The 27,271-nt window shown below is 44.1% G+C and overlaps 1 protein-coding gene across 2 annotated transcripts in view; it reads left to right on the forward strand.

Annotated features, from left to right (window-relative positions):
* Ebf2 (EBF transcription factor 2) overlaps positions 1–6,387 on the forward strand; it is a 207,663-nt gene extending 201,276 nt beyond the window's left edge. For both annotated transcript variants that reach the window (XM_021181503.3, XM_085828729.1), the window contains one exon: positions 3,536–6,387. In XM_021181503.3, the coding sequence (XP_021037162.1) occupies positions 3,536–3,567 (32 nt within the window). In that variant the 3' untranslated portion in view covers positions 3,568–6,387. The remainder of the gene's footprint in view (positions 1–3,535) is intronic.
* Positions 6,388–27,271: the final 20,884 nt, after the last annotated feature.

The raw sequence follows: 27,271 nt of genomic DNA on the forward strand, positions 1-27,271 counted from the left end.
AGTTATGTGCTAGCCAAATTGATAGCAGGTGCCTGATGAAGGGGTGAGGTGGGGAAGGAAGAGGGAAGAGCCAATGCTGTTTCAAAGAACAAAAAAAAAATTAATATCACCCGTCAAACCCGCTTTTGAGCAACGTCCTAAAATGTAATATGACATGACGTAACCCAAATGTGACGAGTACATGAGAATCTAATCATCCCTCCGAGAACAGGAGGCAGCTGATGGCAAGAGAGCAAATTGGAAACTGCTGAGCACCACGGTTCACTCGTGACCCACATTATTTTAGGCTGTTTCTCGGGGCTTGACATGAAAACACTCATGACAGGCAGTGTTGGTCAGCAGAGATTTGTGGGGACCTGGGATAGGCTGTGCCCTTCTGGGGAATCCCAGATCTTGGTGGCTTGTTGGAAGCCTGTGTGTTGGGGGATGGGTGGGGGTGGGGGAACCTGTGAAGATAGCAGAAAGAACTTGAAGGGCATGTTCCATTTCCGTGCCCCTTCACCAAGAGGGGACTGTGACATTTTGACAGAGATGAGAGAGAAACTGGCAAGTCCATTCCTGGAAACCCATCTTGAAACAGTCACTTAGGATTCCTCTCAGTAGGACTAGACTGCTGGAGCTCCATGCCACCCAACATGTGGGTAGTTGGAAACATCTGTAGAGTAGATGAAACTTTTTTTTTAATCCAGATGTCTAAGCCATAGAGAAACAACACAGCTTGTAACTAAGTGTCTCACCCTCCCTGTCTCTCATGGAACACCCTCGGGCTCCCTCCTGTCACTCAGAGAGGGATTAGGATCTCCATGGGGATCATGTTTACATCCTGGGCAATAAACACCGCAGGGGACATGGCTGCTTTGTCCTTCTCCTCACCAACCCCCTTGGTGACAGATGTCTCTGCTCTCTAAGTTCCTTGTCTTCATTCATCCACTTTCAGCTGAAAGGAGAATGGTGTGAGGAGGTGGAGGCTCCAGCCTCATGGCCCACAGTGTAGACGCCATTTCCTAAAACTTGCCCTTGTATACAAGGCACCACACTGAGTGCCCCACAGACACCCCCCCCCCTTCAGGTGCCTATTTAGCTGAATGGCTTTGTCTGAGGCCATGCAATGAGGAACCAATGACTTGAATTTAGACACTCAATTCAAGTCTAGGGTATGCTTTGACAGCTCACTCTCTCCAGGGACAGTGGTGGTGGACTTCCTCTCAATGCCCATCCTTCACTCATATCTGCTTTGTCACCAGGACAGAGGGAGGATATTGCTTTTCTGTAAAAAGCTCACAGTAAAAATGAACTGGACAATGCACAGTTAAGCATCTCTCAACCATGAAAGTCACCGATGAAAATGGTCTCCCAAGAATTTCCGTCTTTCTGTTCGTTGGATATGGTTGCCCTGTTGGCAAAGTCAAGGCTATCATCTGGCAAAGTTCCAACCCATCTAGTGCTGGGTGGGCCAGGAAAAGGGGCATGGATTAATGTGGTAGTGAGCCTTTTGAGCATCTTTGACCTTCTGTGTACAACTGGAAAACCTTGAAAGAGGAAGGGCTGAAGAGCACTGAGTGTAACAGGGTAGGAATGAGTCAGTATTCAGCCACCTAAACACTATTGTGACAATGTTTTCTGTGCCACTCTCTGCTTTACTTCTCTGGCGTTTATAGTTGATGAATATAGATTGTCAAGGTGATCTTGTATGCTGTGTGTCTGATTCATTTTCTAGCTCCCTCCAGAAACACACACACACACACACTAGCTTCCTATACTCCTAGATAATTACAGCAGTTGTTATATCTCCAAGTCATCAGGGAGTGTCCAGAATTGAACTGCCTTTATTGAAAACTTACATCGATTCAATATATAGTAATACAGGCAAAAATAATTAAGGCTTTGCTAGCTGTGTAAGACCTTAATCCAGATCTCACAAACATTCAATAAAGGCTGTATGGGCAGGGAAACAGACAGCTGACAATTTTGCCCGAGAGAACTAGCTGAGGTAGAGAAAGGGAGCGAGGGGAGGGGAGGGGAGGGAAAGAGAAAGGCAAGAGAAAGAGACAGGCTTAGGGAGAGCATGGATGGTCAGAATTTTGGCCATTTGCTTAGAGGCATCTTGGTAAGCGTTACCCAGAAAGACGCTTGTATAAGATTTGTTATTCCTCTCTGTACAATGTAGATAGGCAAGAGAAATCCAGGAATCAAATTGTAGAGAAGTTTGGATACAGAGGACTTTGGTAATTTCCTAGGTAAAATTCTCCAGGCTCATTAGAGCAGAGTCAAGGACAGAGGGATGTGTTATGCTGTGTGATCCCACACACTTTGTTCATGCCCACGTAGAGGGAAAACATTGGACCTCATTCTACTCAGTTAGGTGCCATCCACATCCTCTTGACTCGACAGAGAAGGCAGCGGGGGATGTATTTGGATACAGCATAGGGAATAATGGGGACTAGGCTGACTCCCAAAGTCTTTTTTTTTTTTTCTGGTTTTTCAAGACAGGGTTTCTCTGTGTAGCCCTGGCTGTCCTGGAACTCACTCTGTAGACCAGGCTGGCCTCAAACTCAGAAATCCACCTGCTAAGTGAATGCTTTTCCAGTAGACCAGCATTTCTTTTTTTTTTCCTTTTTCATTCAGTATCTTTATTTATTAGATATTTTCTTTATTTACATTTCAAATGCTATCCTGAAAGTCCCCTATACCCTCCCCCTGCCCTGCTCCCCTACCCACTCACTCCCATTTCTTGGCCCTGGTATTCCCCTGTACTAGGGCATATAAAGTTTGCAAGACCAAGGGGCCTCTCTTCCCAATGATGGCTGACTAGGCCATCTTCTGCTACATATGCAGCTAGAGACACGAACTCTGGGGGTACTGGTTAGTTCATATTGTTGTTCCACCTATAGGGTTGCAGACCCTTTCAGCTCCTTGGGTACTTTCTCTAGCTCCTCCATTGGGGGCCCTGTGATCCATCCAATAGATGACTGTGAGCATTCACTTCTGTATTTGCCAGGCACTGGCATAGCCTCACACGAGACAGCTATATCAGGAGACCAGCATTTCTAAGGGAATAGCTCCATGTACCATCAGTGAATACCAGACAAGGACGAACTCATTTTTTTTTAAAGCACTAATCCAGTTGAGGGTACAATGTTCATGAAGACCCTTAGGATGGAGAGAAAAGCCTGGTTTGTTATAACTGATGCCTAGGAACCCAGCAGGTTCAGCATCTGGGTTTCTCTACTGGTTCCACCTAGTGATGCAGGGCACGTCTATCACAATTTAGTTTACATGTTTACTTCCGTCGTTCCAAGATGACCCATCAACATGCAGAAATCGCAAAGCACCTGCCAAACAAGGATGCTATAGGTTGCTAGCACCAAAGCTTCTGTTAACCCAATCCTGGAGAAAATGCACTCGCATATGAACACCTCGCCATCCCCCTGGGTTGTATTAGGGTCTACTGTCCCCACTCCTGCCTCCCCTCTCTGTGATCAATTTCACCAAAGAAGTCTTGATGTTTCAATCCCGTGTTGTTCTTTTCTTGCAGCCATGACAGGACTTGTTGTTCCCCCGATGTAAAGCGGAGGAAGAACTGCTTTCTCATACCACAAAACTACTTATTCCGATGGACCAATTATGAAGGAAGCACTCTGAGCTTGTTGGGGAGAGTTGCGCCCCCAAGCGGCCATGTTGGACAGATTTGGGAAGGCAGAGAGCCGCCATCTTGGTCTCGTGTTCCTCATGAAGCATTGACAGTCACTACACAAACTGACCCTTTTGGAGACAAGAACAGAGAAATGTCATGGACATGGTCAGTGCAAAGAGCAGAAACGCAATTCTTTGTTATGAACATTACAAAAACCACCTTCCTATGTTTGTAAAATATTTAAGAAAAACATTGGCAAACATTCATGCTTAATATTTTGGATACTATTTGTTTTTCTTTGTAGGAAAAAAAAAGTTGAAAGTTTCTATTTTCTATGAATCCTTTCAGATACCAATTTAGTTTATGCAGAAAAAAAATTGAACAAAACAGGGTACCAGCATGGAAGACTTTCTTAAAATGAAACCTGAATTGAATGAGGAAATGTTGTATGTGTGTTTGCTTATACTTTAAGCTCTTTTAAAAAAAAAAGGGAAAAAAATTTAAAATGTTTTACAGTTATTTAAATAAATAAACGTGTAACTTATTGTAAGTAGAGGTAGAAATTAAGACCTTTTTTAAGAAGAGAAGAATTTCTCTTCCTGATGTAAAATGAAATTGACACACGTAGTGACCAGTTTTAAAGGTGTGTTGTTATTACAGTTGCTTATTAGATTCTTATCCTACATCCCACACCCCCCTCTTTTCCCATCACTTCATCAACCCATGCACAAGGATGTGTAACTTGTGCAGATTCCCACAGAATCCACCACAGAAACCAGACTCAAATAAACGCCAGCACACCAACACTTCAACCCACCACTCCATTCCCAGATCTGCTTTCTAGTTTACAGATCCCTGTGGTGTCCAATCTTGGTGAAGCGTTTTGAAAAATACATTCCTCCCTGAGCAATGCAGGGAGTCCCCATGTTACCCTTTCAGCTTTGAACATCCTCAGGCAAGAAGTATCTCACCTCTAAGGAGGGTCAAAGCCCCATGGCTACACTGACCAAGGAGTCTTCAGAATTTTTCTCCGACAGAGCCCTACAGTCCTTCCTCTTTGGGTACTCTATTCAGGCATGGAGGCAGGAAGCTCCATAGAACTTTGGAGAAAGAACTCGGGGAGCTTGGTTGTGTTTCTTGGACTCTTAAGACTCAGTCTTTGACTGTTTCCTTTCTATGCAGAGTTTTCCTTTTATGTTAGTAAACTCCCCTGGAAAAGCATGTATCTCACCTGACACTGTTTCTGAGATGAGCAGGGTGGGGTGAAGAGGAACGAACTCAAAACCCCCTAAGTGGCTCTCTTACTGGGAGATTCATGGCAGCTGTGTTCCAAGCGGTGCAGTTACCCAGCCTGCCCTGGGAGCCTTGTGCTACCTACCTAGTTCTTAGCAGGGGAAACCTTGCAGTAGTTGCTAACAGTGGTAGACTCTTGAAAATGTGTGTGGTCCTGGAGCTGCATCTAGACTTGCTTGGCTTGCCAATAGGATGTCATGATTTTCCAGGTGTCTTCTCTTTGATTCCAATGACTTAGCTTGGGGTTCTTGGTTAGACTTCTAGCATTGGAAATTGATGCATCTTTCACGGGAAAAAAAAAACCAACCATCATTAGTACTTCTGAGCCAATTTTAGATGACCCTCTCATTGCCCGATTGGCACATGTCCTCACCCAACCCTCAACTGGATTATTTGCCTTCAGTTTGCTAGAATTACCCACTATGACATTTTTTTTCTATGCACATGAGAATCCACAATTTTAGAAACCTGGCATGCTTATAACCACTGCTGACAGTCCTTCATAGGCAGGGCTCACAGCGCCAAACTATACGGAAATGCATGAGAAAAACTTCCCTGGCTAACAACCTGGTACAGGGAAAGAACATGTGGAATACGAACATTACCATCCCACAATGGAGGCAGAATACAATTAAGCATGTTTAGACCTGGCTTTGAGCCAACCCAACCTAAGAACTTTTTCTTTCTTTCTTTCTCTCTCTCTCTTTTTTTTAAGTAGCATAGCTTTTAGAACCTGTGAATCTTTCTCTTGCATGAGGATTAGTGCAGTTCTGTCTCCAGAATGATCGTAGAATCTATCAGTAGCTTTACACCGAAGACTGTGTGTAACTAAATACTGGACATCTTTGACCATTCACTAGGACGTCGGCAGCCACAGATCTATTTAATTGTACAAACGTGTGTAAGGGTTATTTTTAGTGTATTGATAAATTAAAAACAAAGCCACTCTGTCCTCTTTAGTCATTGCTATTAAATGATTCTGGTCCCAGGTTATTTTTATGCCCCCAAGTATCTCTATAGGTAATGATAAAAATTCTGTTCTATTTTTGAGAGGAGCTGTGTAAGATTTTTTTTTTCATTTCAAGGTACAACTTTCTGCATTGTTTATCTCATTTCTTTGGTTACAGCGTCAAAATTCTTCCCAGTTTTTCTTTGCACATTTCAACATGCATGGTTTAAAAACCATTATCTTTACCTTTTGTACAGTAAGGCCTCATTTCCAAACTGTATAGTTTTGGTTTTTTTTGGGTTTGTTTGTTTGTTTGTTTTCTTGCTTTGTCAGTTACATACAGTATAAAGTTGCTATGCACAGAGCTTTTTGTAAAGACAGCTTTTTTTGTTTACTGTTTTTAATGGTCTTCCTTATGAAAGAATATCTTGTTTGTAAAATGAATATGTCTACTTCAGTTTTAAACTTTAAATTATCCTAACAAAAAAATAAAATTTTTGTACTGTAAAAATTATCTTTGCTTTTTTTTTTGTGTGTGTGTGGAAGAAATTTAATTGGGGAGTTGTTGGGTGGTAGCTTCCGATGACTTTGAGTCAGTCGCCTTTTCCTCTGGTTAAGGAAAACTTATCAAAACTTTTGCTCAAATTGAAGTATGAGATCAAGATGATGAATTAAGGAAGAGATATGGTGATACCAGTTTTCTGCATGCATCTGCCATGTGTCCATAGGTCACATTCTATCATCATCCTCCCCAGACTCATAGGACTGTTTTGCTCTGCTGGTGTCAGATGCATGGAAGTCCTGAGGTTGGTGGTCTACTGTGGGTTGAGATCATCTATTGAGCAAATAGAAGTTGACATTTGAGACACTGCATTTGAGAGTTGGAGGCACAAAACCACAAGGCCTAGCTTTTGGGTTGTTTTTTTTTGTTTCGTTTTTTGGGTTTTTGTTTTTTTCTTTTTGGTTTTTTTTCAAGGCAGGGTTTCTCTGTATAGCCCTGGCTGTCCTGGAACTCACTGGAACCAGGCTGGCCTCGAACTCAGAAATCTGCTTGCCTCTGCCTCCCAAGTGCTGGGATTAAAGGTGTGCACCACCACACCCGGCTACACAAGGTCTATCTTTAAATCATAGGAAAGGGACAAGACACACTCACTCCCCTGGAAGGAAACAGTCAGAGGATATAGTTCTAACAGGAAGACAGAAGGACTGCACCCTCCAGAGGCTCTGTAAGTCAGCAGTAACATTCACACGACTTTGGGATGAGAATCCTAGTTTTGCTAACCTGCCAATGGAAGGAAGTAACAAAGATGCCCAGCATCCTCAGGTTTGTCTTTAAAGAGGAGAACTCTAGGCCTCGGCCTAGTCTCACAAGAGACAGCTATATCAGGGTCCTTTCAGCAAACGCTTGCTAGTATATGCAATGGTGTCATCGTTTGGAGGCTAATTGTGGGATGGATCCCTGGATGCTCATAGTCAGCTATTGGATGGATCACAGGGCCCCCAATTGAGGAGCCAGAAAAAGTATCCAAGGAGCTAAAGAGATCTGCAATCCTATAGGTGGAACAAAATTATGAACTAACCAGTACCCTGGAGCTCTTGACTCTAGCTGCATATGTATCAAAAGATGGCCTAGTCGGCCATCACTGGAAAGAGAGGCCCATTGGACTTGCAAACTTTATATGCCCCAGTACAGGGGAACGCCAGGGCCAAAAAGTGAGAGTGGGTGGGTAGGGGAGTTGGGGGGAGGGTATGGGGGACTTTTGGGATAGCATTGGAAATGTAATTGAAGAAAATACGTAATAAAAAAATATTTAAAAATAAAATAAAGAGGAGGACTCTCAGTGCTTGGCTGCTTCTGCATCTCAAGAACCACAACTGTTCCTCTCAAGGGCTGAGAAGAGAAGCAGGCACCGTACAGGGTTTACTCTGACCGTTTGTGGATAAAACAACGAATAGCAATGGGACCATTGTTCTGCCTTGTGCCCTTTGGTCCAGGGAAAACTGGGGTAGAACAATAGGCATCAGGGTGGAGAAACACTATTCTGGCATCCATGAGCTTGGTGGAAAGTGGCCCATGTAGGAGAAGCCATGGTCCCAGTTCTCAGGGATGATAAGCCCTAAGAACAGCCTATGTTTTCCCCCATTAAAAAGTTAATAAGATCGCTTTTTGTCATAGGCTGAAACATCTGCTGTGTTATGGCTTTGACTTTTTGAGGACAAAGCTCACATTGTTTTCAATTCCAGATTTTTTTTTTCCTTCAAGTCCAAGAGTTTGAGCCCATGAAAAATTGCTTTTAAGACAGGAATGAGACCAAAATGACTTCTAGCATCCAATCCAACTATTTACCATTTCTGAACTGAGAAAGAGCACAGTGGTCACATAGAATCACAAGGGCTGCCCTGAGTGAGGCCTCAGAAGTTTGGAATGTTATGACTGCTAAACCTTAATAGCACCACTGGGGAGGTAGCCCCGGGTTTGGGGGCTTGCAGGTCTCACAAAGAACTCCCGATCTGATTCCCAGAATCCACACAGGACAGTTCACAACCACCTGAACTTGCAGCTCCAGGGGATCCAGTGCTGTCTCTGACTTCATGAGGACCCACACACATGTAAATACCGGTGTGTGTGTGTGTGTGTGTGTGTGTGTGATGATAAAATGCAAAAGCTATCAATAGCCCTACTGCAAATAGTGAGGATAACAAGTAGGCAATGGAAATGCTACCCTTCTGCCTTCTGTGGAAGTGCAGAAGGAACGGGAGTCTTGAAAGCCCGCAGACCCAAACCCCAACCCTAGCCCCATCCCTCACAGTAACTGATTATCAGAAAAGTATACTTACAAATTTCAGTTTCCCTTGTCTGGAAAAGTGGAGGGGAGACCTTTACGCCAAGATCCTTGTGCCGTCGAGATTGTGGCGAGGTTTGAGTAAAACCACGAATGTGAAAAGTCAGACACAACAACTATTTAGCTCACTGTGTTTTTGTTTCTCCTCCCTTAGCCTGTGATAAACATTCACACGTGCTCTGAAGAGCCACACATTCCTCTTTTCTTACAACTCATCCTCGGCTGCACAGAAAAGAGGATTATTAATTAGACATTAGATTATTAGTTAGTCTTTGAAACAAACGTGTTTGGAGGTACAAGATCAGACTGTGGGAACAGCATCGTTTACATCACAATTCATGAGATGGCTGCTCCTTCAACTGGATCTACTAACCCAGTCAGGCTCCTAATACCTGTGTTCCTATCTCCTGAAAGTCAGAGTGAGAGTTCTGGAAGAGGCATGGCCTGCTTGACATGGACAGCCCGTCCTGTACAGTAGGCAAGCCTTTTGAAAGGAGTTGCATAGGAAACAGGTTAAGGTCTATGAGGTGTGTGTGTGTGTAGAAAGTCCAAAGTTTACCTCTTTGAAATCTACAACTCACTCTAAATCCCCTCATCTTTTTCATTTCACACCATGAGTTTTGTAGTTTGAATGTGAAAACACCCCACACCAAATTCACATCTGAACACTTGGTCATCAGATGGTGGCGCTGTTTGGGAAGACTGTGGAACCTTTGGGAAGTAGCACCTCCATAAAAGAAGTGGGTGGGCCTTGAGGGCTTATATCCCTACACCACTTCCTGTTTCCTCTCTGCTCCTGATTGCTGAGATACAGTGTTGTTCCTGTTGCCAAGTCTCTCCCTCCCCAGCAGGATGCACTATACCTTCTAGAACTCAAAGCCAAATACAAGTCTCTACTCAGGTTGCTTCCTGTCAGGTATTTTGGTCCTAACAATGAGAAAAGTCACTAATATTCCCAGGACACAGAAAGGTTAGAAAATCAACTTTACTCAAACAAAAATGGCATTCTTGGAGCTAGAAATGCCATTAAACCCTCTAGCAAGAAGCTGATGTCCTGTGGAGGCCATAGGGGTGTGGACCTTCAACCCTGAACCCAAAGGTGGTTCTCTTTGGTCTCCCTGGAAGGTGCCGTTCCTCAGTGTTGTTTTGTTTTTTAAAACAACACCATCCATCACTGTAAATTAATGCTTTTAATATTGACTGTATTGATTTTTGACTCTTCGTACTTTGTGAATTTCGTCGATTGGAACAAGCACACAGAAAGGCGTGAGGATGTGATCTTTAGTTTTAGCTTTGTGCAAGATCCAGCCCAATTAAAATGTAAGGAACACTCCAATGGCCTTTCAAGAATCTTTTCTTTTTTTCTTTTTATTAATACAAAATTCTTAATTTCCAAATCAATTTTACAGATTTGAGAAGTGCCAGACTATGGGGCTGAGAATGAGAAGGAAAAGTTTGGTAATCGACGAATCGGTCACTGCTTGAGTAATCAGGACTTGGCTGGATGTATAATGCCTGCGTTCTGGAGTTGTGTTTCAATAAAGGATCTCTCCATGTCCAGGCATTTCATTCTTGCCTCTGAATTATGTTCATATCCACAAATCCCAGCCAAGGACCTATTGAATAATTTCCCCCACATGTAACATTTCCCTAGTGATGTTTTCCTTGCCTTCGTCCTGTGAAATATAGAAATGTGTTTCTAATTATTAGCAGAGCCATCTGGTAACTGCACTGTCTCATTCTCAGTCCAGTGACTCATGGAATGGACTGCTGGGTAGAGCTCAGTCATGTTTGACACCATCTAAGAAATGGAACCCTGATAAGGATCTCACATTGCACCGGGTCACCTGTAACCAAGGTGATCATATTTTGGAGGCCAATAAGCAGAGCTTGTGGCTTGACAAACAGAAATAGGTCAGAAGCTGGGCGTGCCCAGAGATGTCTGTGTCACACGTGACAAGAGTCACTTGCTTCCTGTGCCCTGATGCCTTTGCTCCTCTTGCTTTTGAAAACATAGAGCAATTGGTTAGGATCTTGCTGTCTTTATGTCTGCTTGTGGCTGGGGCCCAAGAATCTATCTCTTCCCTGAATCGCTGAGTGAAAAGAGATAGGCACAGAAAGTAACCAGCTCTTCTGAGAAACTCACTGCTGAGTTTTCAGGAAAAAGTCCTGTACTTCATGTATAATAAGCATCTTACAAAACTGGCCCTCTCCTCAGGCCTATGGACTTGGCATCCTCATAGTTGTGCCCAAGGGGTATGTGCATATACCAGGCTAAATTCTTTTCTACTTTGATTCATGTTTTACTGGCTTCCAAGTTTAAGAGTCTATGCTAATTAGCACGGACAGTTCTCATATTCAGTGACTATATATATATATATATATATATATATATATATAATTTAAACAAAACACAGAGGATTTCCTAGCTGGGCCATCTGTGTTGGCTTAGAGCTGGGTACCAGGCTGAAGATAAATTCAGTTAAGAAAACTGTCAGAGGACTTGGGCATGGGATGAAGTTAAAGAGAAACAGGAAACAGCACTGAGATTCCATCCCACAAGATACATTTTGATGTAGGAAATGTGGAGGGGGCCATTCCTTGGTGGGAACACAGGAAAGATGATTGATGGCAGCGACCGGCGAAGTGACAGCTGAACGTGGAGCCTCACCTTGACATCCATCAGAATGGCAGAGGAGAAGAGCCCTTGGCAGAGGGAGCAGCTGGAGGAGGCAGAGAAGGGACAAGGAGACACGGAGCCTCGGGCAAATGCTTCAGGTCTCTCATGGAAGCACTGGGCTGCTTTCTGCCTATTGGAGGACTGTGTTGGCAAGATGAATACTTGGGGGAATAAGCCAGTGAAGGATGCTTTCCCCAATGTGTTCTAACTTGACTCTAAAAATCAAGGACTTCAGCGTCAGTAACAAAGAAAGCTGCATACTCCTATTGCCGCCTGTGGTGTCCTTTGTCAAGTAGGAGTGGAGACCCCAAGTGAGCTCATTTATGATTCTTGCTTCCTAGCCAAGGTTGCATGTTCTCAGGTCTTCAGATGTATGCTCTCCTTGGCAAGGCTTATCATGTGCATACAATACTAGACCAGGACATGCTGGGCAGGTGATGTCTAAAGTCAGAAACTGGGTTGCAGTGGAAGGACTTAGAACCATGCATTGGTCCATTTTTGATGCTATTACAAGAGGCTAGGTTCTTTACAGAGAACAGAGATTTACTCACAGTTTTGGAGGCTATAAAGTGGACATGGCATCACAGTGACAGAAACACATGTTGAAGAGCTACATGATGAAACAGGACACCAGAGAGAAGTGGGACCTGGGTTTGCTCTTTTCATCATGACTAAGTCTTGTGGAAATCAACCTGGGTCTTGTGAGAACTCCATCAACCCCTTTCAGAGGACAGCTATCCAGTGAGCTAATTGCCTCATACTAGACTCTACTGTTTACAGACTCCATCATTCCCCAAAGCATCACATTCACTGAGAACGGAGCCCCCAGCACTCCAGGAACTGGACAAAATCCACCTCCAAACTCTATCAAACCCTAGGTTATCAATTGGCGGTTTGTATCAGCTCTTGGCCACTCTTGAGATTATTTACATATTTATTTTGGGTGCATAAATGGCCCAGTACCTCCACAGGAATGTTGTAAGAACAAAAGGACATGATTCCCATGAAACTAGGACTTGATGTGTGCCCATGGAGTTCTGTGTTCTTGTGTTGAATCAAGGCTTGGGACCTCATTAGACGGTGTTTTCAGTTCTCACTTAGTGCTGAGTATCAGGTAACCAGTATGAATCTGTGGCAAGGCCTTCCTGAAACAGGTTAGGTTAGAGTCAAAGTACTAGAGGCAGCTTAACTTCTAGTTTTTCCTCTGGTGACAATAACAGCAAGCAAGAGACTTAGCAAAATAAGTCCAAATGAAGGTGTAGTTACAGGCTTGAAGTGACAGAACCTCTTCCAAACCACACCATGATAATGGCACCAATCCAGCACATGTGCGGAATCTTAAATGACAACCTGTCCAGGGAGCAGTGTCAACATTGGCCTGGCTGATTCCCTAAAGGTACTTGTAACACCTGTAGTCAGACGGCTTTCAGTGAAGAGACGCATCCCAGTGAGGAGTGTGTGTGTGTGTGTGTGTGTGTGTGTGTGTGTGTGAGAGAGAGAGAGAGAGAGAGAGTTCCCTCAGCCATTTGGAAAGCCTTTAGAGCAAACACTGAGGTTTCTGAGAAAAGAAGAAATCATTACTCAAGATTCTTATCATCAACTCTTGCTTCTGCTTCCCACCTGTTGCTCTGCCACACAAATACCAGACTTGTAAGCGTACAACTGCATAGACAAGTTCCTTAAACTAGACCAGTTTTTTTCTGGACTGTCTCTGACTCTGTCTGTCTCTGTCAGTCTTCTCTCTCTGAGTCTCTGGTGTGTGTCTTTCTATTCTCTCTCTATCTGTGGGTCTCTGTCTTTCTGTGACTCTGTCTCTCTGTGACTCTGTCTCTCTGTCTCTGTCTCTGTCTCTGTCTCTCTGTCTCTCTGTCTCTCTGTCTCTCTGTCTCTCTGTCTCTCTGTCTCTCTGTCTCTCTCTCTCTCTCTCTCTCTCTCGGCTGTCTTTCTTTGGATAACCCTGAGAAATACATATATTTAAAGCAAGCACTGAGTGCGCATGTGTGTGTGTGTGTGTATACCTGTTCATATGTGTGTGTATTCACATGTATGTGTTCATGTGTATATGTCTGTTCATCTGTTCATGTTGGTAGGTGTGGTACATACCTGTGTATGGAGGCCAGGTGACAACCTCAAGTGTCATTCTTATGACTGTCCACCTTTCAATTCTGTGATACAGTCTCTTATTGGCTTGAAACTCACTGTTTAGGCTCAGCTAACTAGCCAATCCCATATATCCTCTTGTCTGTGCCTCCCCAGTGCTGGAATTATATGAGCACACATGGCATTTGTTTGTTTGTTAATGTGAACTCTGGGATCAAAATGCTTGTAAAGCAGGCACATGCTGACCGAGAGCTATCTCCCACACCCCTAACAAGTAGATTTGATTGTATGAAAATTGTATATGAATAAATTCTTTCAAAAAATGAAACCCCAGGCTGCATAATTCCATTTGAATAACATTCAAGAAGCTGTGAACTAATCTGTGGTGACAGAAAGCACATCAGTGGTTGCCAGGGGCCTGGGCAAGGTGACAGACTTGGGGGAATGCTCAAGGGTGATGAATGGACTTGCTTCCTCGGGGGTGGTCCTAGTTTCATGGGCATTTACAGACGTCAAAACTTGCCCACATGCACACGTAAATATGTGGGGTTGATTGTATGTCAGTAATCCCCTAACAAAGGCATATATATATATATATATATATATCCCTTAACAAAGTCATATCTATATACACACACACATATATGCACATATATGTATATGTATATATATATATTCAGTGAAAGGGTTCACCTCAGTGGTGTATGTGTATGAAGCAAAAGGAACACAAAAGCCAAAGTAGAAAAATATCTAAAGTCCAAAGTGGAAGGGATCTAGGTGGCCCATTTGTTTCCCCTCTGTCCCATCCCTTGAAGTACTGAGGTCTAACAGTAAGTAAGGCTACCATGCTCCAAAGCATGTCAAGAATTCTGGTCCCCCTATCACTTTCAGACAGATAAGATGACAGTGAGGATCTGTCCTTGGACATACAGTCACTCTGGGCTTTATTGGAGATGACCTAGGAAGTCAGAGAAAGTCCAGCGTGTTGTCAACAGAGCAGGTTCAGAGACTGTCAGGATATCCTTGCTGGCTTAGGTGCATTACCAAGTCAGTTTTCATCTGGAACCAATGTTTCCTGCTAAGGAATGGAGCACAGAGTGTGTATCTTCTCATTACAATAAAGACACAGCTGGTCAGAGAGCACACGCTTCCAGGATTGTTTAAGACATAAAACAAGGGGCTGGAACAATGACCTAATGGTTAAGAGTGCTTACTGCTCTTGCCTAAGACCAGACTCGGGTTCTCAGCACTTGCATCAGGCAGCTCACAACTGTCTGAAATCCCAGTGTGAAAGGAGATCCAGCGCTCTCTTCTGCCTTCCATAGACACCTGCATCCTTATACATCACACACACACACACACACACACACACACACACACCCCACACACACACCCCCCACACACACACACACCACACACACACACACACACACACCACACACACACACCACACACACACACACACACACACCACACCACACCCACCACACACACCCCACTGGGGGTAAATTCTTTTTAAAGCTATCAAATGGCAGGATTAAGCAGATAGAAATCAGGGCTGGAACGATGGCTTACTGGTTGAGAGCACTGGCAACTCTTCCTGAGGATCCAGGTTTGTTTCCCAGTACTCATATGGTGGCTCACAACTGTGTGTAACTCCAGTCAGTCCCAGATCCCCAACACCCTCCTCTGGCCTCAGCAGACACCAGGCACACATGCAGTGCATGAAGAAAACACTGATACACAAAGACTAAAATAAGTAAAGGGAGAGAGCACAGAATTTCCCTCTTGCTGGGCTGAGAGGCAAAGGCCACTTTTCAGTAGGCATGGTAGATGCAGCAGCTGTTCCAGTGGAACTTTGAGCAAGAATGTTAGCACTGATATGCTGTAGAACTGCATCAGGTGTATCCTGGGATGCATGAAAGGCACATGTATAAGAAGGGAACAGCAGAGGCCAGGAGAGACAGAGAGAGGAGCCTTCCATTTGTACTTGCTGAGAGCAGAGGGAGGGCAGAGCATAATGTGGCATCACAAACAGCCACTAGGCACAGACAGCCACTTTAGCCACTCCCTGCTATGAGTGGCTTCAGCCATTAGTAGCTCTCCTTTTCTACATGGCATGTCTTGGGAGTTAGAACCACTGCAGGGGCATTTCAGGTGAGATCTGGTGGCCAGCCTAAGCAACAAAGCAGATAGCTTAGCATTCCCCTGAGGATGGTGGCCATACACATTCCTCCATCACAGAGTGTCTTAAACAGAGATCTGAACTTCAGAAAGCAGGATTACTGGAGCTTCCAGTCTACCTAGGGGACAGAGAGGCTGGGCATTCAGCATCAAGGGGTTGAACAGGTTGGTTTTCTCCAAGGCTCACTGATGGCTGCCCACTCATTCCGTGAACACATTCTCTTCCCTCTGATCTTGCCTCTGGCTCACCTGTCTATGACTGACATTTTGGTTGTAGAGGCAAGTGTTGAAGGCAAGTGTTGAAGTTGTGCTTGTAAAAGAAACAGCTCTGCCAACAGGAAGCAGAGAACCCTGGGGGTGTTTCAGCACGCAGGCTGAGAGCCGGCCAAACCACTGAACTTTCAAAGATCCCTGAGTCTTGTGGTTCATCATGGCACAAAATTGTAACCCCAGCACTCAGGAGCCCGAGGCAGTGGAATTGGGAGCTCAACCTCAGTCTGGATTACACCATAAGACCCCTATCTCGGGAGGCGGAGGCAGGCGGATTTTTGAGTTCGAGGCCAGCCTGGTCTACAAAGTGAGTTCCAGAACAGCCAGGGCTATTCAAAGAAACACTGTCTCAAAAATAAAAAAATAAAATACCTCTAAGAAAGCTTTGAGAGCCGAGACCAGAGCCAGATATGCCTGAGCTGCACACAGGTGCAGGGATGCTTGGCATTGCTGAAGAAGTCCTCGTGAAGGGCACCATTCCAAACATGCAGCCTTGAGATGGTCCATGGGGCAGATGGCCATGAACACCGGGACTGTGGAAGCTGGAAAAGTGACTCCTATCTGTCAAAGGTGTCACAGACTAGGAATGGTGGACACTGTGCTGAATTTGTGCTTGCTGTCATTTTGCAAAATGGCAATGGAACCTGGATGATGATGATATTGTTGTTGTTATACTTAAAAAGAAATTAGGGCTAAGAAGATAGCTAGTGGGTAAAGTGCTTGCCATGCCAGCATGAAGGCCTGAGGTGGGATCGTGGCACCCACATATACAGCCAGGTGTGGTATTATACATCTGAAATCCCAACACTGGGGGAGGGGCTGGACAGAGAAAGCAGATCTACAGAGCTCACTGGCACTGGCCATGCAACCCAATTGGTGAGCCCTGGGTTCAGTGAGGGACTGTCTCAAGAGATGTGGAGAGAGACTGAAGAAGACACTCACCATGAATCTCTGGCCTCCACACGTCTGTACACGTATGCATAGCACATATGCATCAGCATATGGGTTTTTTTTTAAGTCAACTGACTGCCATCCTTATTAGATTGGTGTGCGTGTGTGGGCGTGAATGTGCCATGGTGCGTGTGAGGAGGCCAAAGGACCACTGTATGGCTTCCAGTCTCCCTCCCACTTTTACATGGGTCGCAGGGATTGAATTCAGGCCACCAGTCTTTACCCTCTGGGTCGTATCATTGCCCCACAGAATTTTCTGTAATCACTCTTGAACGTTCACACACAGCCCATGATTGGCTTTTGCTCTTGGTGCTTTACAAATGGGCTTAACCTAGGTTGAGGCAGGTTGGGGACATGGCCAAAGCCAAGAATCAGGTAGTAACAGAGCCAGAACCTAACCCTCCCTCAAATTCCCCTCATTTCCCACTTGCACCTAAAAATAATATAAGCAAGATGTTATACAGTTTTGAATCTTAAAAAACATCTTTTAAAATAAGATTATTGTTTTTCTAGATTCAAGTTGGGCCTTGGAAGTGGGGAAAGAATTGAGAGAACTTGGAAAGATTGAGGAAGGACCTGGCCAAAGGGAGCAATAGCTTGGGAGAGCAAGAGCAAACTCTCCCTCACCAGGGGGAAGGAATTTGTTCACTGTGTGCATGGTGAGCTCCATAGGGGCTAGAGCTATAACCTCTCTGTGTCTTCTCCTCTCCCTCCCTACTTCCCAGCTGGGAGCAGAGTGCATTCTGAGCTGTCATTCATATATCATGTTATGTGGCCAAGAAGGAAAATTCCAGAATGCATTGCTTACTGTCTTCTCTCTCTCTCTCTCTCTCTCTCTCTCTCTCTCTCTCTCTCTCTCTATCTCTATCTCTCTCTATCTCTCTCTCTCCCCTTCCCTTCCCTTCCCTTCCCTTCCCTTCCCTTCCCTTCCCTTCCCTTCCCTTCCCTTCCCTTCCCTTCCCTTCCCTTCCCTTCCCTTCCCTTCCCTTCCCTTCCCTTCCCTTCCCTTCCCTTCCCTTCCCTTCCCTTCCCTTCCCTTCCTTCCTTCCTTCCTTCCTTTTTTTCCTGAAGCAGACATGAGACTTGACTATATCATGGGTGCCACACCTTACTGTGCAGACTCAGGCACCAAGGCATAGCATGGATGACAATCACCCACACACACAGTGTTGGGGGAGACCTCTTCCTGTAAGTCTAAGCCTGAAAAGCCAACAAGGCCCAGGTTCTTGATGATATCAAAAGGCTCATTTCCACATATCTCTCCGCAGGCCAAAGACGATTTCTCCACTTATGGCAAAACTTACATGTACCCAGAGGACAGTGGACGACATGGCTAAGCCACAGGCAAGCTCAGAAAGAGCTTTTCCAATATCATCCAAAGCTTGTCGGCCAGCGCACAGAGCACCATAATAGATGCTTTCTGAGCCTTCTCACACTGTGCCTGGCTCTCCTAAGTATTGGGCCTATTACATTTTTAAAAATAGCTCTCAAGTAATTTGTGTGCTGAACTGGCTACAGGATAGGAAAAAACCCCACCTGAGTACATCTCTGTGCTCCCATCAGCCCGAGACCAAGAGCAGCAGGGGCAGTTTGCTCTGAGCTAATTTTCAGCATTAGGGGCTTATCAGAACCTAAATTCCTCCCTAATAAACGATGAAACAGCAGCCACTCTTTGAGCCACTTATTCAGGTGACCAGGGAATTGGCGGACGAGGTAAAATTTTCCATCAGTGACAACACACAGCTGTTGAGGTTCAAAGATCCAAGCCTCTAATCAGACCAGGTTATATAAGTAGCACTGATTCATTATCTCTGCTTGCTGGATAGGTTTCATCCTGCAGCTGTGGCTACACAGGGCCGCCACACAGCTAATGGGACATTGACACACAAAGCCACCAACTCAGAAGACAGGGAGCGTGGAGCCCTCCGGCCCCTTCCAACCGTGTCCACATCTTTTCCCCTTAAGGAATATGAAGTCCACGCGATCCTGTTGTCCTGGCTTATTTTTTAAATGGTTCCATAAGGTTGGTGAGATGACTCTAATGGGTAGAGCCTGGTGATCTAAGTTCAGTTTCTAGATCCACATGGTGGAAGGATGGGTATGACTGTCAGGAGCTGCCCTCTGGCCTCCACATGCAGGCGTTTGTGAGAACACACACACACAGAGAACAACCACTACCACCCACTCTAAATGTAATAGGGGCTACAGAAATGGCTCAGGGGTTAAGAACACTTGCTGCTTTTATAAAGAACTGGGGTTCTGTTCCCAGCACCCACATGACAGCTCACAACTGTTTATAACTCCAGTTCCAGGGGACTCCTTCCGGCCTCCTCAGGCACCAGGCATGCACACAGTAGACAAAGTTACAGGCAAAACACTTGTATACATATTTTTCTTCTTTTTTTTTTAATCTTCTAAAGACGAAAACATTAACAATAAATAAATGTAATAAAAAGCATGCCTCCTGGGGCTTTCAGTTGGCATCCCCTGAGGTGTGTCATGTGAGCTTCAGGTTTCCCTCAACACTCGAAGGACAACATGATGGCCATGAAGCAAGGGCTGCTCAGAGTGAGCCAGGATGGTAAGCAGTAGCAAGGAAGTCAAGAAGGAGTGGGGATTGCTGTTCCCGCTGCCGAGCCACTGATGTGAGCCATGCTTTTTGAAATCTTGATTTGCCAAGTTGCCAGTGTCCATCTTAGAACCAACAGAAGTAGCACCACTAACCGGCCACACAAGGTGCAGTGATTAGCAGTTCACAATGCATTTCTGAATCTACGACTCACTTACCTTTTAAATGCAGCAGAGTATGGGGGAGGGTGCACTTATCATTCAACGTTTAAGGGTGAGGTCTGTTGAGGGGCTGGTGAAATCCTTCAGTAAGTACTTGTTCTACATGCAGGAGCATCTCTGTTGTAGGCACAAAGTCCACATATAAAAACCCAACATGATAGTCCATGCTTGTAATACTAGCATTAGGGAGATGGAGATAGGATCCCTTAGAATCCTTGGTCAGCTAGCCTAGCCTATTTGTTAAGCTGCAGGCCATGAGAGACCCTATTTTAACATCTAAAGTTAACATCTGGCGCGCATGCACACACACACACACACACACACACACACACACATACACAGACACACATGAAGTGAGGTTTTAGATGGCTCTATAAATAAGTGATATCCCTGTTTTGTTCCTCCTCCTACTCCCCCCCCCATTTAGAATATAGTGAAACTCGAAACAGGAGGAAATCAACTGATGTGACCCATGTCAGATTTATCATCTATCAAAGTCCTTGAGGAGTATGGTTGATTTGACGATGGGCCTGATGACACATCTTGCCCCAGACTCTATAGACACATACAAGGCACAGTCCTGGGTCTGTCAAGGCAGCCAATTTAAGCTTAGCTGATGCATTTCCCATGATTCCAGGGCTAGAGAGAAGAGTGCACACACTGAGATCTGGGCCTCTCTTTTGGTGGACAAGCCTCAGCCAACTTAGAAGCATGGGCGCTAGGCTGCTCCTGATGGAATCCTGAGAGCTCTAGGAGAGTGTGTTACTCATGGAAACAGACATGAGCAGGGGCTTTCTTACAGCACCTTAGCTCTTTGTTCTCTGCCGTTGGGCTGAACCGTTCAGCCAGTGGGCATCCAAGGCTGTGTTTGTTCTCCATGGGAACCTTCCGACCAGCACATTCCCACCTTGATGAGGCAGTTTCTTTGTAGACATATTCTGGGATCCAAGAAGGGCAGTTGACAATCGGCCTCCAGAGCACTCTGACTGGGCCCAAGAGTAGATTAATTTAACTACAAATTCCCTCCCTCATCTGTCTCCCTCCCCGGATCCCCAACTGTCCATGTTGTCCCCACATGCTCTTCAGAGACGGTGCAATGGGGTTAAATCACAATATGAAGGCATTCAATAACATCATTATAGTAAAATAGAGAGGCTCTGAATGCAAACTCACTCCTACTTGGAAGTTCCAAGTGAAATAGGGAGATCCAAAACTTAACGCTAAGTCCAAGAAAGTGAGGTCCAAAAGGATTATGATCCAAAGTTAAATTTCCTTAGCACGTAGAAGTAAAAGCCCAAAGAAATTAAAGTCTAATTCAAGTTTTTATTTTTCCTGTGACTTGATATGCAAAGAAATGAATGTCCAAAAAAATTTCATTTCCCAATTTCCAGTTCTGCTCAGCCTCAATCAGAGAGCCGTGGTACAACGCCTTGAGCAGCTGTGGCCCGGGCTGTCTTCCATGGGAAAGGGTGTGGCCTCTTCCACGGCCTCTCATGAGTCTCATTTTTTAAAAGAGTTCAAAGAGTTAATAGAACACATAAGATTATTATAGTATCAGTCTCATATTCCACAAAATTTAGAACCACAAGCAATCCCCAGCTGCCAGGGCAGTTATCTGAGCAAAATTGCTTTTTCAGAGTCCCATACTTGGTGTTGCCAGAGGCCTAGCAATATTTGGAAGATGGAAGGAAAAAAAAATCTGTGGATTAAACCACAATTTAGGTCCTGAAATCTCAACTCTTACCCAGGGTTTATATATTTAACCACCAGAGCCAAACTGGGGTGACCTCTTGAATGTGAACAAGTCATGTGAATCCAAGCAAATGCTTAATCTCTCCATGGTTGCTTTCCCTCAGCCCTCCCTCCCAGATGAGATATGAGGTGACATAAAGAATGGTGTCTGGGACATCTAATCCACCCCGCTGACCTGTGCCTGGCACAGAGACGCTGTTGTACTCTGCAGTTCACAGGGTGTTGTTTAAGCCCTTGGCCTGCACAGTTGACCCGTCAAGCACAGGTCCACCCTGTGCTAAGGAACAGCCAGGCCACTGAGGTTGGGTAGATGCAGGCAATGTTGGGGCAGCTGTGGTGAGAATGGGCTTAGCTCATCCCTCAGCAACCTGTTCGCTCAAGTCTAGAGACTGAGCAGCTAAGGTCCTCATTTTTCAACCACTGCAGGCAAACTGTTGTTGTCCTACCCACCAAGAAAGCCTCCATGGTGGAAAAGGCCACATCCATGACCAACCTAGGACACAGGTTCAACTAGGTGAGTGCCAAGGATGAAGAACGACAAATATGATGGCGAAAGCATCACACATCCTGGGGGAGACATAATGTGTGGCTGGCTGGGCCATCAACAGCACAGTCGTACAATGTGGGAACACTTTTCCCCCAGGGAAGTCCTTCCAGGTGGGGTGACAAGAAACTTCCTAAAGTACACTGAGGCTCAGAGGCTGGTTTGGAGTTAACGTTAAGTGATGTCATCAGAAATGGGTGTGAGTCTCTGGATTCCAGCTGAAGTCCCATCTCTCCATCCTTGTGATCCATTCCAATTCTCTCCAATTCTTCTCCCCAGTTCCAGTCATCAGCCTGTTCTACACTTATTGTTCTTGGACAATATTTGGGGTTGACCCCCCAAGACCTTGACCCTCCCGGTCCAGAACTCTCCCACTAAGCTCTATTCTAGGCTTTGAGTTTTTTGAGACTAAGTCTCACTAGGTAGCTCAGGTTAGCCCAGAACTCCAGATCCTACATCACTCTCTTAGATAGGTATGCCCCGACCATGCTCGACTCTGCCGTAAATGTAAACACCTTTCTACTCCCTCTCTGATTTTGGTTCTTTCAAAGGTAATGTGTATTTTACTACTCCACACGTAACAAATGTTCACTGTGTAATTCCTTTCTCTGATTTGGAAATTACAGAAGGGAATAAAGAAATGACTGGGCATAGAGACACACATCTATAACCAGAATACTCAGGAGGCTGAGGCTGGAAGTTGAGGTCAGCCTGGGCTACATATAAACTCTACCTCTAAAGATCCAAATGATAATAAATAGAAAGGTAAAATAAATTGTATTTTCATAAGTACAAACAAAATGATATGCTACCTTTTTGCCTATATTCTGAATATTTGTTTTTGAATATGTATTATATATAAATAAAATGTAATAAGTATTTTGAACAGTTATTCATTTTTTTTCTTTCTTGATATACATCTCCCCTTTTCCTCTGTCCTTCCAGCTACTATGAGGCAATGTATTCATCACCTCAGGGAGCAAGAGACAGGGCAGAGTGCAGAAAACATGGAGACTTTGCTTTCTGAAACTCAAGCCTGTCTGGAATATCAGCCTCATCGGCTCCGAGGCAAACAATTTTCCTCCCTTTCCAAATATTTTCATTTCACATTTCTTTTTTCCTGATACTCTTATGGCTAACTGTGCCAAGAAAAAATTAAAAAGCTGTGGTGGGGCATGAGATCATGGCAAGGTCCGACTTCAATGTCTAGGTTTCCCCATCAAAAGAGACTGTGGCCAAACTGACATAAGTATTCTTCATCCGGTTAAGGAAATTATCTTCATTGCTAAGGAGTTTCTATTTTCCATCTTTATTAAAAAATAGGAAATGCTATTGAATGTTTTCACACTATTTTGGCATCCTGTTTTAAAGAAAGATTTTATTTTTATTTTATGTATATGAATGTTTGCCCATATGCATGTATTAATACCATGTGTGTGCAGTACCCTGGAGGCCAGCAAAGGGTGCTATCTCCCCATCCCCAACCCCAGCAACTGGCGTTGTGTTTGTTGTGTGTTAGCTTGTGAGAGTGCTGGGAACTGAACCTAGGTCCTCTGCCAAGTTAACAAGGGCTCTTTACCACTGAGCCATCTTTCCAGCCCCAAGTCATTATTATTGTTGGTATCATCTTCTTCCTTCCCCTTCCCCTTCCCCTTCCCCTTCCCCTTCCCCTTCCCCTTCCCCTTCCCCTTCCCCTTCCCCTTCCCCTTCCCCTTCCCCTTCCCCTTCCCCTTCCCCTTCCCCTTCCCCTTCCCCTTCCCCTTCCCCTTCCCCTTCCCCTTCCCCTTCCCCTTCCCCTTCCCCTTCCCCTTCCCCTTCCCCTTCCCCTTCCCCTTCCCCTTCCCCTTCCCCTTCCCCTTCCCCTTCCCCTTCCCCTTCCCCTTCCCCTTCCCCTTCCCCTTCCCCTTCCTCCTCCTCCTCCTCCTCCTCCTCCTCCTCCTCCTCCTCCTCCTCCTCCTCCTCCTCCTCCTCCTCTTCTTCTTCTTCTTCTTCTTCTTCTTCTTCTTCTTCTTCTTCTTCTTCTTCTTCCTACTACTACAACAAATAAAGCTAAGGAAGAGAATCATTTTCCATGAAGTGTAGTTGGTGAGGAATAAGTGACCCAGGAAAACTCACTTCAGGCATGTAACATATAAGCAAACCCTGGAAGAATATTGGATTCTAGTCTTATCATTTCATTCTAATGCAACTCACATGCAAACATCATTTATTATAGTGGATGACATTATAGTGTTTAGTAGACACCCATTCATTTGCAAGAATCACAACCCCTGGAGGTTGCTGCTATGCCAGCCCTATACGCTGACTTTCTCAAATGAAATATTTAAACATGTCTTTGTTTTAAAACCAGCTTTAAAGTAATTGCTTTGGAAGTATTGGTTGAGATTTATTTTTTATTTTTAATTATATGTGTGTGTGTGTGTGTGTGTGTGTGTGTGTGTGTTCATGAGTGCAGAAGCCCAGGAAGACCAGAGGTGACAGACCCTCCAGAGCTGTAGTTAGTTACACACAGTTTTGAGCCACCAAATGGACCTGGTCCTCTGCAAGAGTAGCAAGTGCTCTTAACTGCCAAACCATATCTCTAGCCCAATCTTGGCATCTTAGATGACAACTATAGGACTAATTCTGATTTGCTATATAGATGATAAATTAGATCAACTCATTTTCTATTATCAAATCATTTTTCCCAGTCCTGATTACACTGTTGCTCTTTATTTAAAATAATATGCTTGCATTGGTTAGCTAGTTGAAACCCAAAGTAAAATTGGTTTACATAATATTTTTATTTTTAGCAGTACTAAGCTTGTTTTTTTTAAGGCATGAAGCATGTTGAGATAAATTGGAATAATTTTATTATTTTTGTAGCTTATGTAACAGGAGAAGATTGTTTTCCTTGAAGAAACCTAAACCTGGCTCGTGAACTCTTTCAGGCTTAGTGCATGGTATGAGATAATCCTTTGACAGCTTTTCTGTTTTACTGATGGTTACTGGTTGTGGAGTTTTATTTCATCTTATGTCAACTTTATTAGTTCAAACTTTTCTCCATAAACAGTCATTGTGCTGAGCAGTTCAGGTTGATTAGCACAGAATCGCACACAGTCCTAGTTTTCGTCTTTTAAACTAATTTAGTATATATTTTGTTACGCTCTAAGTGACTTGATTCTTTTTCCCCCTGAAAAAACAATTCTTGGATTTATGACTAATTTTCCATTAGTATGCCAAATTTAGCTTTTGTCTTCCTTTTTTTTTTCCTCACAGATGTTCTTTTAAAGGGTGGCACAATGATGGTTTTCTATTTTAATTCAACTGGAATTTGTTTATGTTTTACATGTTAGTAGTGTAGTGATCTGAGATATTTATCCTCTCGCTGATTACAGATTTTTACCACAACCTACTCATTCAAAAAAAATTTAAGTGTGTGTGTGTGTGTGTGTGTGTGTGTGTGTGTGTGTGTAGCATAATATGCATGTAGTAGTCAGAGGACAACTTGCAGATGTGGGTTCTATCCTTCTATCATTTGGGGGCTCAAATTCAGGTCACCTGGTTGGTAACAAGAATCCTTTTTCCCAGTAAGCTGGCTCACTCAACTGTTTTTTAGTGGTGATTCTCTCTACCTGAGATGGACCCTTCCTGGTTCATGGATGCTGTCTTCTCTCTGTCTTCATATGATGGAAGAAATAAGGACATCAAATCTCCTTTACCAAAACACTTATACTACTCCCAAACTCCTAGCACCATCATTGTGTTGTAGGACCCTACATACAAACTCATAATTCAATGGGAAAGATGATGTTTCCTTAAGATACAGTCTACTATTAAAGTCAATGTAATTCCATCATTGAGACTCTCCAGTCATACATCTTTTCTACTAACCAATCACATCAAGGACTGAGACAGCTATGATCTCCATTCTACTCAGCTGTTGACTCCTGTGTTGTAGAAGAGCTCTGTGGTCCTACTGAGATTTACTCTGTCTGCAATGGCTTTGGACTTTTCTGGCTATTTCTGGGATTCCCAGGACAGCTGATTCTGAATTTCGCTGAAACAGAAGTGACTGAAGAACCTCCAATGAGAGCTAAACTACTGCCCTCATGTCTACCTTCCTCTCCTCAGTACCTGTCCTCCTTAGTTAGTTCTTATTGTCAACTTGACAAAACTTTGAGTCACCTGGGAAGAGGAAATCTCAACTGAGGAATTGCTAAGATCAGATTGTCCTTTTCCCTGTCTCTAGGAGACTGTCTTGATTGGTAATTGATGTGGGAAGGCTCAGCCCACTGTGGGCGGCATCGTCCCTAGGCAGTTAGGATTGGGCTGTATAAGAAAGCCATCTGAACAGGAAACATGGTTTCAATTCCTGCTCCAACTTCCTCTGTGATGGTCTGTGACCAAAGAGTGTAAAAGAAACTTCCTCAAGCTACCTTTGGTCAAAATTTGAACTGTGTCCTGTGTTTTAGCAATGGTTCAAGTTTTTTGGTTTTTTTATTTTTTATTTTTCTAGTTCCCTTTGCTCTGTATTCCTTTGGCTGAAACAGTTCAAGTTAAAAATAGGAAACAAATTTTAATGCAATGACCACTGTTTCAGAAGGTCAGGCAGTTTTCTAAGGAAGATGAACCTACAGTGTCTAATTCTGTAAATACCACACTCTCTCGCCTGTTAGCACATTGTTCTCTGCATGTGGGGACTTGGTGATTTCTTTTCTTTTTTTTTTTTTTTTTAAGATTTATTTATTACATGTAAGTACACTGTAGCTGTCTTCAGACACACCAGAAGAGGGAGTCAGATCTTGTTCAGGATGGTTGTGAGCCACCATGTGGTTGCTGGGATTTGAACTAAGGACCTTTGGAAGAGCAGTCGGGTGCTCTTACCTGCTGAGCCATCTCACCAGCCCCTGGTGATTTCTTTGTTTCCTGTTTGATGCTGTGCCTTGTGAATTCTTTTTCTCCAGGACTGAGAAGTTACTGTATCCTGTTGTTGATTATATACTGTGTAGCTCTGTCTGTCAACTGTCTAGTTACTTTTCTTCTATTATGTTTTTAACAGTTCATTTCCACTTGCTCTCTTTTTAAGACAGAGTTGTCCTGGCTTGAGGTTCTGTAATATATCAATCATATTGGTAATTTTTTGCCTGTTTTTCTTTTTTTATTAGATATTTTCTTTATATACATTTCAAATGCTATCCTGAAAGTTCCCTATTACCCCCCCCCCCGCCCTGCTCCCCTACCCACCCACTCCCACTTCTTGGCCCTGGCATTCCCTTGTACTAGGGCATATAAAGTTTGC

This window comes from Mus caroli, unplaced genomic scaffold (assembly GCF_978045245.1).
Source record: "Mus caroli unplaced genomic scaffold, Mus_caroli_1 scaffold_12, whole genome shotgun sequence".
NCBI lineage: Eukaryota > Metazoa > Chordata > Mammalia > Rodentia > Muridae > Mus > Mus caroli.